The 15,127-nt window shown below is 41.4% G+C and overlaps 1 protein-coding gene across 9 annotated transcripts in view; it reads left to right on the top strand.

Annotated features, from left to right (window-relative positions):
* Positions 1–505: 505 nt before the first annotated feature.
* Positions 506–15,127, top strand: part of LOC117778667 (RNA-binding Raly-like protein) — a 34,908-nt gene continuing 20,286 nt past the window's right edge. For 6 of the 9 annotated variants that reach the window (XM_034614411.1, XM_034614408.1, XM_034614409.1 and 3 more), the window contains exons 1-2: positions 506–629; positions 13,602–13,879. In XM_034614411.1, coding sequence (XP_034470302.1) covers positions 13,624–13,879 — 256 coding nt within the window. In that variant the 5' untranslated portion in view covers positions 506–629; positions 13,602–13,623. Of the gene's footprint in view, positions 630–999; positions 1,090–13,598; positions 13,880–15,127 lie in introns of all 9 variants that reach the window. The other 3 variants (XM_034614406.1, XM_034614407.1, XM_034614405.1) reach the window with 3 other exon arrangements.

Raw genomic sequence — 15,127 nt, 5'->3', positions numbered from 1 at the left:
TATCAAATATTCCATATTTTTTATCACATCACTGCTGTTTAATTGGCATTGTTACACTTATATACAGTACATACAGTATTTCCTCAGACAATCGATTCTCTACATGAGGAGAAAACTGAAATATAAGTATAAAAATATGATACCATGCACTTACTCACTGCAGTAGCTTGCAATATATATATATATATATATATATATATATATATTCTTAACTTTCCCATATGGACCCTCCTGGGACCCCCCCCCCCCCCCCCCCCCCCCCCCCCCCCCCCCCCCCCCCCCCCCCCCCCCCCCCCCCCCCCCCCCGTGTAGTGGCTGGACCCAATTTGAAGAAACTGGAATTGTGCTGAGAAGAAAAAAAATCAATGACATTACCCGAAAAGCCCTTATCCATTACAGCCCTGAATACCTCGGTGTGTGTGTGCGTGTGTGCGTGCGTGCGTGCGTGTGTGTGTGTGTGTTTGTGTGCGCGCCTCTCAAACTCTGGCCAATCCTCAGTCACATGACTCAACAACCGGCAGTGATAGCGAGCGCAGCGCTTCGGTTTATCCACAATCCTGCACAGCACCAACCCACCGCCGCTAAACGCCCCCATTTCTTTTTACTTGAAACCTTTTTACTCCCGCTCGGTGAGTACTGACACCTTCCACTGACATTTTCATATTTTTAAGCCTCTTTTTCTTGCTGCCTTGTCTCGGGGAAAGTGTTTTCTCTCGTTTCTCTGCATGCAATGATTTCAATCTTGGATGCTGAGTGTTCCGGAGACATCCTCTGAGAAATAGACCCACTACTACGTGCTTGCGGACGCTCTTGGTATTTTTTTTTTCTTTCCTCTTCTCTCTCTTCCTTCTTCTCCTCCCGAAGCAGCTTCTTCTTTTACGAGCTCACTTCATCACAATCCACACGCCTCTCGCTTGTTTTCTGGCTTTTTCCCCCCCCTCTTTCTCATGGCTTGTTTGGGTGTGATTTTGGTTTTGGTGCTCCTCTCTGATCTTGCAGTGTTTCTCTGGTGTTGGAGGCAGTTCGTCTCCGAGGGCGCAAAGATAACAGTTTTGATTTTCATCTTTGAGGATTTTGCTTTTCTCGTAGGTGAGGAATTGAACTTTGGTGTTTCTTCGTACTTCTTCCTGCACTGCATCACACTTTTTAAAAAATCTTTAAAAATAACCTTTTTTAACTGAATATCTCGGACAGAGCTGGAATCATGTTGAAATTATCAAATAGTTACCGATTTCCAGATTTGAGATTTCTCTTCCAAACTGAGAAGAATCAAACAGCAAGCCACCATTAAAAGATATTTTAAACTCTGTTTCTTTTAATGCAAAGTGATAAAGCATGTCACAGGATGCGGGACGACTCTTGTCCTTCAACTGATGGCAATTTGTAAAATTTCAGACAGGTCCATGATTGCAAATCACCGCTGTGCAAAACAAAAACAGACTCCTGCCAACTGAAGCAAACACAGCTGTGCTCCTCTCTTATTACACACAAACCTCATTGCACTCGCGATTGATAACCAGCGAACACAGTGAGACATCACACAGAGAAGGTTGGAAACTTAAATTGGCCCCGTGAGGCACCGCTGGGAGGGGGGGAGGGGGGGTATCTTTGAGGCCCAGACAAATTCTGCTCTTCATTATTCAAATCAGCCCGATAGATTGGATTAATAGTTTGACCTTGACATTGCAGCCACACGCATCTGCAGACGACAAAGTCCAAAACACTGACCTAAATGTGGCGTTATCCTTTTATATGATCACCTTCAGCAAAGTTTGTTTTTGTGCTTTGGTAACTTCTGGAAGACAAACCCCTCTTTTCAATCATCCCCCAAAAGACGTGGGTGAAGGCGTTTGACAGTTATTCCAGCCTCGAGACTCTGCAGGTCAGGGAACAGGTGGGGGAAGCGGAGCATGAAATGTGCTGCTACTCAAACAATACTTATCTCTCTCCAGGGATGAGCTATAGGAATGGCCAGCCTATACATGCATGCACAGAATCAGTATGAGCCCAGAGAGGAGAGAGCTGGAATAAAGTTTAGCCAGGCATTTCTGGCCCAGTCAGTAATCTGTCTGTCCAGTGGGTTTGTGCACCCGTGGGCTGGGATGATCACTGACCCTAGGTGTATGATGTGGGCTGCTTCAAAGCCACGCACCACAGAGTCCGTCTTCTGTGGGATACAGATGGAAAAACATTTTAGAGCTGCTCCAGCTTTCAGACGATAGGTCAAAGAACAGATTAGAGGAGCTGCTTCTCCCTGTGTCTTTTTATACCCCTGCATGTGAGAGATAACCAAAGAGAAAAACAGATGAGGGAGTCAGACAAACACAAAGAAGGATGACGACGGCGTGGCCATTCAGAGGAGCGCGTTGCGTCAACATTTTCATATATGATATCCACTTCACATAATATAGTTCTGCGTTTCATTATGCATGTGGCAATACCCACTGCTCCCTATTTGATCTCCTATTCTTGGATGTGTATGCCACGTTCCACCCCTGCATTAGTCATATTCAACACACAGAGTCTGTCTCTGTCTTTTCAGCCACTGGAAAGCAGCAGATTTGGATAAACAGCAGCCACTGTACACGCATGCACCTGATGCTCAGTTGAGTTGTGAGTCGAGCCATTAGCCCAGCAGCATCGGGGGGTCTCAGCACCACGGCCAGCTCCTTTTATTCTCCATTCAAAGAGATAGTGGTTGATTTCAGAACCGTGGACAGCTGCCAGCACTTTATTACTCTGGCAGCTGGAGCGAGTTGATTCCTGCCTGGAAGTCTGGAGTGTCTCCACTCACTAACCCCCGGCCTCGCCACCGCGCACGGCTCATTCGGAGCTATTTCAAGCTCCGCAAGCCACATTCACCAGGCTCTAAAAGGAGACTTTTACCCCAGATAAGAGAGAAAACAATTATACTTTCACTGAAAAGACTCCTTGGTGCTTTGGAAATGTTGAAAAACTTGAATTGGTCTTTAATCTTTTTCAGTCCAAACTGGAATGAGGCTTTTATTGTAAGGACACATGTATTTGGACTGTGCAAGCAAAGCCTGAGGTATCCTAATCGTTTGTGCCATAGAACCAGGGGAACATGTTTACCTGAGTGTATAGGTAGTGGAGAAACTCATTCATACAGATGAACAGGCAAAAAGCCAGTTACTGCACAGGACATGTCTCAGTTTACCTCCAATGTGAACCAGCTGTAACGACTGAAAAGTATTCGCTGTACCTGAGATGTCTCTGGTATTTAAAGTGATACAATAGCTGTATGAACTTCATCAAACCTATTAATGAAAATCTCTAGAGGGGCGATGCATACAGTGTGTGTGTGTGCTGCATAAACCTCACATGTGCACATAAACACATTAGCTTGTGTCTCTAATGTTATTGGTTGCAAAGGTTAATGCATTACTACACTATATGATGTTGTTGCCAGACTTTATAGAGACAACACTTTAAAATCTTTCCCACCATATGATAACAAAATATATTTTGATCTATATAAACTTTAGGTCATAGTCCTATAGGATGCAGTAAAAAATGAATTTCTGATTCCTTTTCTGACTTCACTGTGACTTCTTCATGACGTCACTTATTATACAATAGGGAATTATTTTCTGAGCAAGTAAAGCCTCAGATTGTCTCTCTGGCTCTATTATCTACAGAGATATTCTAGAAAATGTGTTTTTCAGACCATATTTCTGACCTTGACCTTTGACCTTTGACAGATTAGCTACAAAAGTTAATAAAGTGGAGATATCCTCCCACGTCACCAAGTCAACACACACACACAAACAGACACACACACACACTCTCAAAAGAATGTCATGTTTGTGGAAGCAGGAAGAAACCAGTGGGGCTCAGGTTCACAGATACACAATCTGGAGAAATGACATAGTTGGAGATAATGAGATATTTCACTTTCTTCAAACCAAAGTGGCAGTATCCCTTCTATTATATTAAATACATCAGGTATTTGTGTTTTCCTACCAGCAAGGAACAAACATTTGGCTCTAAATTTATCTCGTTGCAGGAACAGATAGACCCAAGACAAATGTAACGTATATAATAACATTGCACTGGGTTGCATTATATAGTGATGGTATATTATACTATGGAGTGCTTTTGAACTAATATAGAAACTCGGGAGTCAAGGGATCAAAACACTAGAGCCTGCTTTAATGTTTCCTTTTTTTCTTTCTATATATTTTCTGGTTTCCCATTAGAAACGCACTTGAAATGTGTTCCCTATAATTAGCTCTTGGACATTTAGTTTAAAAATATTCACAGTGTGAAAATGGACGTCATTCACATCCACCTCTGCCTCATGCAAATTTTTTTATTCATTTGATCAAACCTACAGATTGTGTTATTTCTGGCCTCCTGCCCACGTCGACCTTTTCACCCTCAACCGTCAAACCCCTGCCACAGTTCTCACCTCAGTCTTCAGGCTCCTGGTGTCATAAAACAGAAACATATTTTGTTATCAGCTAATTACTCACAGCTCTAGTGACCCAGTTACTTTAGCCTGGTGGAGCGGAAGCTATATTTGGCACTCACACAACAGGAGAATTAAGGAAATGGAGAAAAAATGTCCGTGCCAAGAGATATGGGAATGCATGGCATATGTTCACATGCCCTGGAGCGGAGCTGTGGATTCCCCCGCTGCAACAGCAGGTGGAGTCTATTTCTCTCGCTCCTTGCTTTAAATACACACAGAGATGTAGGAGTAATCCTTTGTTTTAAGTGTGAGAATGGGGAAGTCTCCAAGAAAACAAACTTTCAAGAGTATTCAGACAGGAACATTGTGATACTTGGTGATGCAATAGAGAATCTCTGAAGAAAAGTAGTTGGCAAAGCCTGGCTGGTAGAAAAATCTGGTTCAAAATGTTCCCTTAAAACATTAAATCCCTGTGGAATCGATGAGGCAACATCGAAAGTCACCCAGAGGTCCCTCCGTTTATCACTTCTAAAACTACTCACACGAGCCACCACTCTAAACAGCTTGAAGTTGTCCAAATGATACACACTGACCTCAAAGATCAGGTTTGTGCTGCGTAGTAAAAGCACACAAATGCCCTGATTCCAGAGATAATCAGTCCTGTTATTATTATAAAATGCAGGATAAAATCTCCTCGCAGGGATATGGCTTCATCCCAGCTCACAGCACAGGTCACAGCCAGCTTTTATCTCGCCGCTGTCGTCGCTGGTCGAGGCTATAGGTTGCTAAAATCTGATTATGGTACAACTCATTTTAGGTGCGTGATCGTCTGCCGTCATGCTTCAGAAAGCCTCCATAAATTTGTGTAGAGGAGGACGAGGAGATAAAGCTGAAGGGAATTGGAATGTGTTTTCTTCACAGGAGCGCGGCGCAGTCGTGTAGCTGTGGGCTCCACACGGCGGAGCGTCGCTTTACAGTTCAAAAAGTCAGTTCATTAAAGGTATGAAAAATATGTAAATAAAAGGCAGATAGGATATGGCAATATAAAGGGAGAGATTCACAGTAATAATTTATAAGCTAGCACTCCAGCTACCTACCTACCACATGATGTATGCCTGCATTTCCCATCTTTGATATTCTGGTCCGAGGCCCAGTTCTAAGCTCCTTGAAGATGATTGGCATTGCAAATGCCTTTGTCACCCTCCTTTTTCCAGCGTCGCTCATTCTCTCCTTCCATCTCACCTCTTTTTATTTCCCTCTCTCTGCTTCTATGTCTCTGTCTCTCTCCTTTTGTTGCCACCCACCCCCTCCTCTCCTTCTTCAATTCAAACTCAAGACAGGTATTATCCAGGAGGTAATGGGGTGTAGGAGCGGAGGAAAAAATAAGAACGGTGCTTGACAGTCATACTTCCTTGTTAAGCTTCACAACAAAACTCACAAAGGAGAATTTCCAGGTGCCACAGTAAAGCTCAGAAAATTGCACAGCTTGTTGCTCATTACATGTGGGCATTAACGGGCTGTTCTCTATCTTCTCCGCGCCGTTAGCCAGTATTTACTGTACTGTCCTGCAGGAGAGATTATATTCCACTGGGCTCCTCTGGGCGCGGAGCAAAGCCACCCAGCGTGGACCTCTATTCATTAAGCCTTTAATTGTTAATTGAGGTCTTTGAATGATTCAGCAATAGCTGCTGCTGTTGGGGCATTAGCTGAGTAATTTATGGCTGCGAAAGAGCTGGAAAAAATGGATGAGGCCAAGAAAAAAGGCCACTGGTGCCTGCACAGCATTGTTATTACACAACCACCTTATGTCAAGTCTCCAAAATCTGCACAGTGCTCTTTTCATAAGACCGTTTTCCGAGTTAAATTCATTATGTTCTGTGATTAAACGTCATTTAGTCACGATGCAATTTGAATCTCCACTTGGCATATCATTTTAATTGAGTATTTTTTGATGAAGCATATTATTTTGTCTTAAATTTATGTTTATTGTTTTCCTCTCCGACTAACATTTAGAAAAGCGTAGCAGTCAGTTGCCCAGTAATAAACGTTGCTCTGTGACTGAGTGGTTTTTAGTTGTTTTCAGCAACATTCTGCTGAATTCTCTGTGTTGTGGTTTTCAAATAGACTTCATCACAAACATAATTAGATTCCACATTTATTCCATTGTATTGTTCTGCTGTTATTCAAAAGAAACATGCTTTCAGCTGTAGTGGTGCTGGTAGGTGGATGTTTTACTTTTGAGCTGCTCCCACTGTTTCTACAATGCTTAGCTAAGCTAAAGATATCCTGGCTGTAGTTTCATATTTAATGCACAGACGTGAGAGAGAGAATCAATCTTCTCTTTCAACAGCGGCCAAAAAAGCAAATTATTACACTACCACCTTACAATAACTCTTAAAAGAATCTGTATGCTGTAAGCTCCTTTTATATAGATCATTTTCACCATTTGTCTGAGTTGAATTCATTATTTTCTGTGATTTAATATCATTTAGACATAATGCAATTTGGCTCTTCACTCTTTTTTGATTAAGCATATTCAATTTATCTTTGTTCTATGTTTGAAATGATGCTTCTTTCTTTGTCTGTGACTGACAATCAAAGAAATATAGCCAGTTAGTCGCCAGGTAATAAAAGTATATAGATAATAATAAAGTCTGTCCCTGGGGGATTTTAAACCTTTTTTCAGCAACATTTTGATAAAATCTCACAGTGTGACAGGGGGAAATAATCCATACCTTCATGGTGGTGTAGTTTGCAAATTGAGACTTTATTAAAAACATAATTAGATTCCATATTTATTCCCATGTATTGTGTCCTGCTGTCATTCAACAGAAACGTGCTCACTTTATATTTCAGCTGTAGTGGTGCTGGTACGTGGACGTTTTACTTTTGAGCTGCTCTCACTGTCTCTACGATGCTAAGCTAAAGGTATTCTGGCTGGAGCTCCATATTAAATACACGGACGTGCGAGGAGAATCAATCTTCTCTTCCAGCAAATTATTTCACTACCACCTGACAATAACTCTCAAAAGCATCTGTATGCTGTTAGCTCCTTTTTTATAGATCATTTTCACCATTTATCCGAGTTGAATTCATTATATTCTTTGATTTAATATCATTTAGACAAAATGCAATTTGGCTTTTCACTTTTGAAATGCTGCTTCTTTCTCTCTCTGTCCCTGACTGACAATTAGAAAAGCGTAGCAGTCAGGTCACCTACAATCATTTTCCTTGACATCAAATCTCCCAGAGCTTCTGTCACAGAGTGAGTTTCAGCCGTATTACCATCTTTTGTATTATCCAGAGCAGAATTTTTTCTAAATCCTTACATTTTATGCTGCATGTGTTGTCACATACAGCAGAGAGAAGGAAAAATAACCCACACCTGCACCGCAGTGTAGAGTGTCATAAATTTAGACTGTGTAAAAATTTGATTATATTTCAGTCCACATTTATTCCCCCATATTAAACATTCGGCCGTCATTCAGAAGAATGAGGCAAAAAGGGGCTTATTATCGTCCAATATTTCATTCACCTTTGCAGAGATGTTTTTCTCCCAGTGAGGCACTAAAAGTTGAGACTCAGTTTGAGAAGCGTCTGCAGGCGGCCATGAAGATGTCTGCAAATTAAACTCAGCCTTATTTCCCCCTATTGACGACAGTTGTACCACTGTCAAGATCAAATGCTGCAATGCAACATTCAAACAGCAGCGAGTGAGTGTGGCCTGAATGCACCTTTCACATCCCGTATGTATTTGTCATGTCGGATGAGGAGGTTTCATCTTTTCTCCTCAGACAGGAGCGTGAGTCAGTGAGGAGAGATCAGGGAGCGAGGAAGTGCTAAAATGATTACTTTCACCAGCTCCTCGCCTCTTTATCTCCAGAGAATTCAGACTCTGAAGCTCCTGACAGTCAGTGTGAAAGGACCAAAGAGGATCCATGAAATACTTACACTTGGAACCTCTTCAGCACCGGAGGATGCTGCGGAATCCCCCAAGAAAAAACATCACTGTCAAACTCTCACTCCTCTGTTGTAAGAAAGACTTTTTAGAGACGCACACACAAACACACACACACACACACACACACACACACACACACACAAAAGGACTTTGCGTGGAGGCAAATATGCCAGTGATGAGCCGGGATGCGTTTACAGCTCCTCTGATGCATGAAGATGTTATTTAGCATTAATTTCTGGAGCGCCAAGTGTGCCAAGATGAATCCAAACCCTTCACCTCCCGCTCTGCCGATCAGGCTGCTTCAGATTTAGTATGAGTGTGTTTTCTGGCCCGGGATGTTTCCACCAGCATTTGCCAGCAGTCCTACCACATGCTTCTTCTTAACAGGCTTTGAGGATCTTAGAAACTCATGAATATTGTAAAAGAACCATCTTTGAAGTCTCTTTTTATTCTGAATGAGACAGAGTAATGTTAAACTCTCTTTCCTCTGATCATTTTCACAAAAAATGTGTAATCAAGGGCAATTTGCAAAAAAAAAAAAGAAAAGCTTAAGTGTCTCTGGGCTGATAGTCGAAGGTGATGCATGTGGAGATACGGAGAAACTGGAAACGCTTTGCTCTCTCTCTACTTTACAGGCCTGTAGTTTTATTCTTGTACCTGCCGCTGCCTGCACTTATTTAGAGCCTCGGTTGAGTGGTCGCTCTGTGACCATTCGATCCCGTCAGTCGCTGACAGACGTTCAGCAGATTTACAGACTTGGTAGGAAACTACAAACCATTAGTCGAGCTAATGTCTTGTGTCCAAAAGTTTGAGACAGACTTAAAATTCAAAAACAAACACTTAAAAAGCAATTTTCACTTCCTTTCCCGGTCTGTAGCTGCTTTTGTTTATGATGCTGCTCCCTCAGGCTTCAGAGGAGGTTGTTTAAATCAAGAAAGTTCTGTTAAACACCGAAGGGTTCGATAAAGCGTCTGTATTTATCTCAGCTTTGTGAAGCCTACACCTACTCACACACTAAACCCTGCCATGATAATGATGAGTCATGTTATTACTATTTATCCTGAGGGGGGCATGACTGTCAAATCAAATGTTTTGGCGATCCATCTTAAAGCTGATGAGACGTTTCTGCCAAAACCTCAAATATGAAGCTCACAGAGATTCTGCAGAAAAAGTCATATAAGTCATACATATACAAATCAATACATATAAATGTAGACATACAGAAATAGATATGTAAATGAATGAAAGTGGAAATGTAGAAATAAATAAATGAAGAAATACAGAAATTGCATTTTTTATTACCAGCTGTATTTATTTATTTGATTTTTGATTTTTGTGTGGGTTTTTTTGTCAATCATTTGTCCTTCATATGGCTGTTTGCAGTGTAACCCCCACCTCCTCCATGTTAACATATGGACACATGGACCAAACTAAAAAGTCATGTCAAGTAATGTTTCTTCCCAAAGATAGTTTCTGTTATTTTCGGTAGTAGTCTTTCTGATGTTTGTCTATGTGCTTCTTTTCTTTCAAGTTTAATTAATTATTTGACGCCATGAAAAGGAGGTGTGGCATCATGATTGACAGCTTAGACTGACTCCTGATTGGGCAGACGGGGGCCAAACCCCCTACACTGCACAGACGCTGGCTCCAAATTACATCACCAGCCCAAAGATGGTAACCCACGAATCTGGGATGTTTTGGCTTCATTTTCGTACAGTTGGAGGAAGTGGAGATGTGTCGTCCATCCTTATATACAGTCAATGCTTTACACCCACACTCCTACTCATAGAAACACAAATGGTGGCTCTGGTATTCATGTGGCCCCCAACTTCTGCACTTTCCGCTTTATTCTGCAAAGTATGAATACATGTATGAAATCATTTTTGCCTGACTGCACTTTATAACCTTACGTTTAATGAGAAAAGGCGGAAGCTTTTCATTCGACACAATATCCAAACATCAGCTTGAGCTCCCATTAAAGACTGTTGAATAATTCGCTCTCGCTTTCTAAATCAACCATCCGATGACCTCACCTCTGTACATTTGCCTTAAAGAGGCCACTCAGTGCACTTCACATCCGTCAGTTGCTGGGTTGGATCAGATGACGGAGCTGCGAGGCCGCTGAGACGCACAGAGACGGACTGAATTGGTTTTGATTTGATTGGATTGACTGGTGGCTTTTTTTTCCTCCCCCCCGCTCTGCTGATAATTAAGTTAATCATCTCCTGAAAAAGCTCAATGACGTCTTTGCCACATTATGGGGCTCGCAGCAGTGTTGAATTCTCTTTCATTCTTTGACATTCAAAAGGAGAGTTTTCTCCCTTTTTCTTGTAATTTGGAGCAGAGGAGATTTAGAATGCTTTATGTGTGGGTGGAGGTAAAGGATGGAGGTAAAGTAGAGGTAGGATGGGGGGGGGGGGGGGGAATGGTGACGTGAAGTGTGCCCTGAGGAGATTGACTGCAGAGAGTCCTGGTATGTGTGTGTTAGTGCATGAGTATGTGTGTGAGAGAGAGAGGACGTGAAAGGGATTTATCATTGTGCATATACCTGCTCCTCCTCCGCTTCCACCTGGGAACATGCAGAGACATATTTTTAGAAAAGCACCTATACATGTTAGGTCTGTACATTTGGACTGGAGCCACAAAACACTCACAGAAAATATAAATTATTCACACAGGAGTACAAGCTCTTCAGATTTGTACTTGAAAAGAATGTGTTTTAGGAACAAACTTCCACTGTGAGACTCCTTCACAGAGTTTTCACGTTGTTGTGCTCTTGCAGCCTCATCAGTTTCTTCTCTCTGTCCGGTGTCGGCAGGAAACCGGGCTAAATCGCCTCATTACAAACTGTTTCTTCTAATCAATGTTGTAAATACTGTTATTTTGTCGATGAGTTCAGTTACATGCAGCATCTATTGCACTTCTGTCAGTCCTGGGAGGGGGATCCCTCACATGTGACTCTCTCTGAGGTTTCTACATTTTTAATATATGTTAATAGGGGTTTTCTGGTAGTTTTTCCTGACTCTTGTTGAGGGTTAAGAACAGAGAATGAACCTTGTTCAGCCCTTTCAGACAATGATTTGTGAATTTGGGCTATACAAAGAACATTTGGTTGAACAAATGAATGAACAAAAAAAACATCACCAAATTCCAGGCAGAAACAACCCGACAGGTTTCCTGCTTCATCTTGGAGTGGATGTGTCAAATTCCTCTGAATTACTGTGAGGACGCCTTCTGATCCGCCCCAGAGGCCTGTGGCATTATGGGAGCAAACAGTGCAGGCTGCAGGGGGCGTACAAAGCTCGTGAAGGACTGGTGATGTTTAGAGAGAAATCGCTTCAGGGCTCATTTGAGATGATCTGTCTGACTTATGTCTGCAGGCAAATCTGTTTGAAGTGTCCACTCAAATCCTCCTTTCTTTCTTTGTGTTGACCCGGTTTCTGTTTGAAAGTAATGAAGCTGTCACTGGTGCACGACTGAGTACTTATGAGTGAGTACTTTAGGTACAGTACTCCATTACAAGTTGAAGTCCTGCTTTCAAGGTCCTGCTGGAACTCAGATGCTTTATCTGCAGAAAAATATATCCTGCTTTATCATATTATTGATCGTGGTGCATTAACATGTAAGCAGCAATTTAGCCAATTTTATTGAAGCTTATATTAACTCCTTTAACTGCAGCTATAGGCAGTTTATTCTACTTTAAATCCAAAGGGTCATTCTCCTCCAAAAGGTCACCAGATAAATCCAAACCTGGAACTCCTCAAGTTGAATACAAGTAACTTCAAACTTGTGCATTACACAAAATATGACCTAGAAGATGTTGGAGCCAGTTTACTGCACATGGAAAAAAAAAAGGTGAAACTGCAAGTACCTTGTGACTTGTGCTATTTTCAAACGTGGGAACCACAGCTTATATATATATATATATACAGTGAGATCTGTCAAATTCACACGTCTGAATCACAGCTGTCATATCACAGCTGTCATATCACAGTCCCTCTCCGCTCCTGCAGAACACAGAGGATCCCAGTGAGGGTCCACACAGAGAGAGGGGAACACTACAAGTGTTGAGATATACTGCAGCGGAAACTATTAGCAGATTATTGAATCAATTAGTTGAGACGACTAATTTGATAATCATTTGAGACAATTTTAAGCATAAATGCCAAAAACGTAAAAATGTCGATTTTAACTCTATTTCTCAGTCCTTCATAGAAGTCAAATGGATTTCTTAATATTCGATTATAGGTTGGTCAAAACCTGTAATTTGAACAATAGAGCTTCTTAGTCAATCCACAGAAAATGACTGGCAACTATTTAAATGATCTATCACGACCCATTTTAAAGCTGAATTTAAGAGATGGAGTGACATTAGTTTTCTCTGTGTTGTATCATTGTACAAGTTAAATTTTACAAGTTTCAATGTTATCTGATGTTTCATAAACTAAAGAATTAACGGATCATTCAAGAAAATGATAAAAAAATGAATCAGTGAATAAAATATTGCTTGTAAGATTTTGCTTTGGGAAACTGTGATGGACATCTTCTTACTTTTGATTCATCAGGAGCACCGCTAGTCGTGGCTCTGAATGATCAAAATGAAACTTTTCAGTGTTTTGTTTCCTTGATCCATCAATGAGTGAATATCTTGTACGTTTGTATTTGTTTTGAGCCTCCAGTGGATTTGGAGAAAACAGTGTTATGATAATATTCTCATCTCATATAAAACCTGTAATTATCTGCAGCGGTGGGGAGCAAACAGCGTCCACGTCTCCTGTAGGTAATGCAATGTGAATACAAGGCTCCCACCGAACATGACTTTATAACATTCTAATCAAGGATTTGCATCTGAGACACAAACAGGCGTCAGTGTAATACAAGTGCAACAGCAACACAATTTAACAACCTATGATTTGCATTCCAAGTCTCCTGGTGCAGCAAAAACAATCAATGTTTCTGTATGAGTCCTCTTTTTCTTCCTAAATGTAAAATAAGCTGCTGATGACCAGTTTTAGAATTAGTTTTACTTTTAGAAATTAATTATAAAAACATATACGACAGTACAGCACCTACAAAACTGCTCAAATGATTTAACCTCTGATGTGGAACAACTGCTTTCAGAGTTTACGTCACTCTTTGGTTTTCTGCGTGTGACCTCTAACCTTTCCAGCTTTCTGAGCAGTGTCCGACTGTGTGTCCCAGCAGGCACTGCTGCACGAGGACTAGGATGACTGGGAAGACCCAGACCAGCAACGTGACCAACAAGAATGACCCACGCTCCCTCAACTCCCGCGTCTTCATCGGCAACCTCAACACAGCTGTGGTGACCAAGGGCGACATCGAGGCCATCTTCGCCAAGTACGGGAAGATTTTTGGCTGCTCGGTGCACAAGGGCTACGCCTTCGTCCAGTACGCCAGCGAGAGGAACGCCAGGGTGGCCGTGGCCGGGGAGAACGCCAGGGTCATCGGCGGCCAATCACTAGGTAATGTTAATCATATGGGCAACATGTAATGATTTGTGTATGGTTACATCACCAATAACAGTTCAAATGCATAGGAGATAAAAAACTGGAAACTACACTGAACTTTCAGGGTAAAAGGGTCGAACAAGAAGAAGTTATATTTATTTATATTTCTTCCACCCTTGCAAAAAATATATCACTAATAGCATTATAAAAATGTGCCCATAAAATATTTTGTTAGCTACTGCAATAGACCTCCATCCTTAACCTAAGCCTGATGTTTCATTCCACAGCAACAACACAGAGCATCAATGTCCATCACTGACAGTAATTGAAAAATGGTGAGAGTAACTGTTTTACTGAAAACCTATAAATAATAAATAATTTACACAGACTGCATGTGTAGATAAATGAAAAGTGTAATATGATCATTACAATCCTTTATCTGCAGTATTTTTCAAAACCTCATTATAAAACAGAAAAGCACTGCATAAAAACGCATCAGTTTACTGCGAAAGCAATAAAACAAAATAAGAAATACATATAAAAGCAAACCAAGAGGCATAATACAGGGATCAATACTTATAATAAAAGTAATTCTATAAAATACGAGCTTCAGGATTGTAAATTTGATAGAGAAACCGTCAGCAAGAGGCTTTAAAACACCTTATTTCAAGTAAATGGCTGAACTCTAACTCTTAATTGATAAAAACCTGAAGTTGCCATCTGCTCCCACTGTTTATGGTCAAAAGTTATGCAACAGATCTTGCCGGCAATCTTAAATTTGATCAGTAAAACCTTTGAATAATCCTGAGATGGAGCGGTGCAGCCGTTGTGCAGATGCTAAGATAGGGAACCCAGTTTTAGGAGTTAAACACGGCGAGGCTGCGGCGAGGACACGAGACGAGCGCAGGCGTAAAGATAAGAGTGAGAAGACGAGGAGAAACTGGGACGACAGACAAGCTGCATCACGGAGGAAACGTTCACAGCTCAGTCCTCATGGGCATTCAATGGATCCCTGTAAATCTTCCTTATATTACTTATTGATTAGTTCACGGCCCCCTCCGTAGAAAATAAAAGTCCTCCCCGGGCCCTGCTCTCTCATTAAATATGAATAAGAGCGCTGCAGGGTCAAATCTGAAATTCAACCCTGCATTTGGCCAGTTTCATGCATTTCGGCGCTGAAATTAAATGTGGCAGTGCTAAAACTGTGGGGACGACTTCAGTTCACAGTGATTTGATTCATCATTATTTCACTTGAGAGCTATA

The sequence above is a fragment of the Hippoglossus hippoglossus genome, chromosome 17 (assembly GCF_009819705.1).
Source record: "Hippoglossus hippoglossus isolate fHipHip1 chromosome 17, fHipHip1.pri, whole genome shotgun sequence".
Classification (NCBI taxonomy): Eukaryota; Metazoa; Chordata; class Actinopteri; order Pleuronectiformes; family Pleuronectidae; genus Hippoglossus; species Hippoglossus hippoglossus.
The sequence above is the reverse complement of the archived record's forward strand: the minus strand, read 5'-3'. Positions and strand labels throughout refer to the sequence as shown.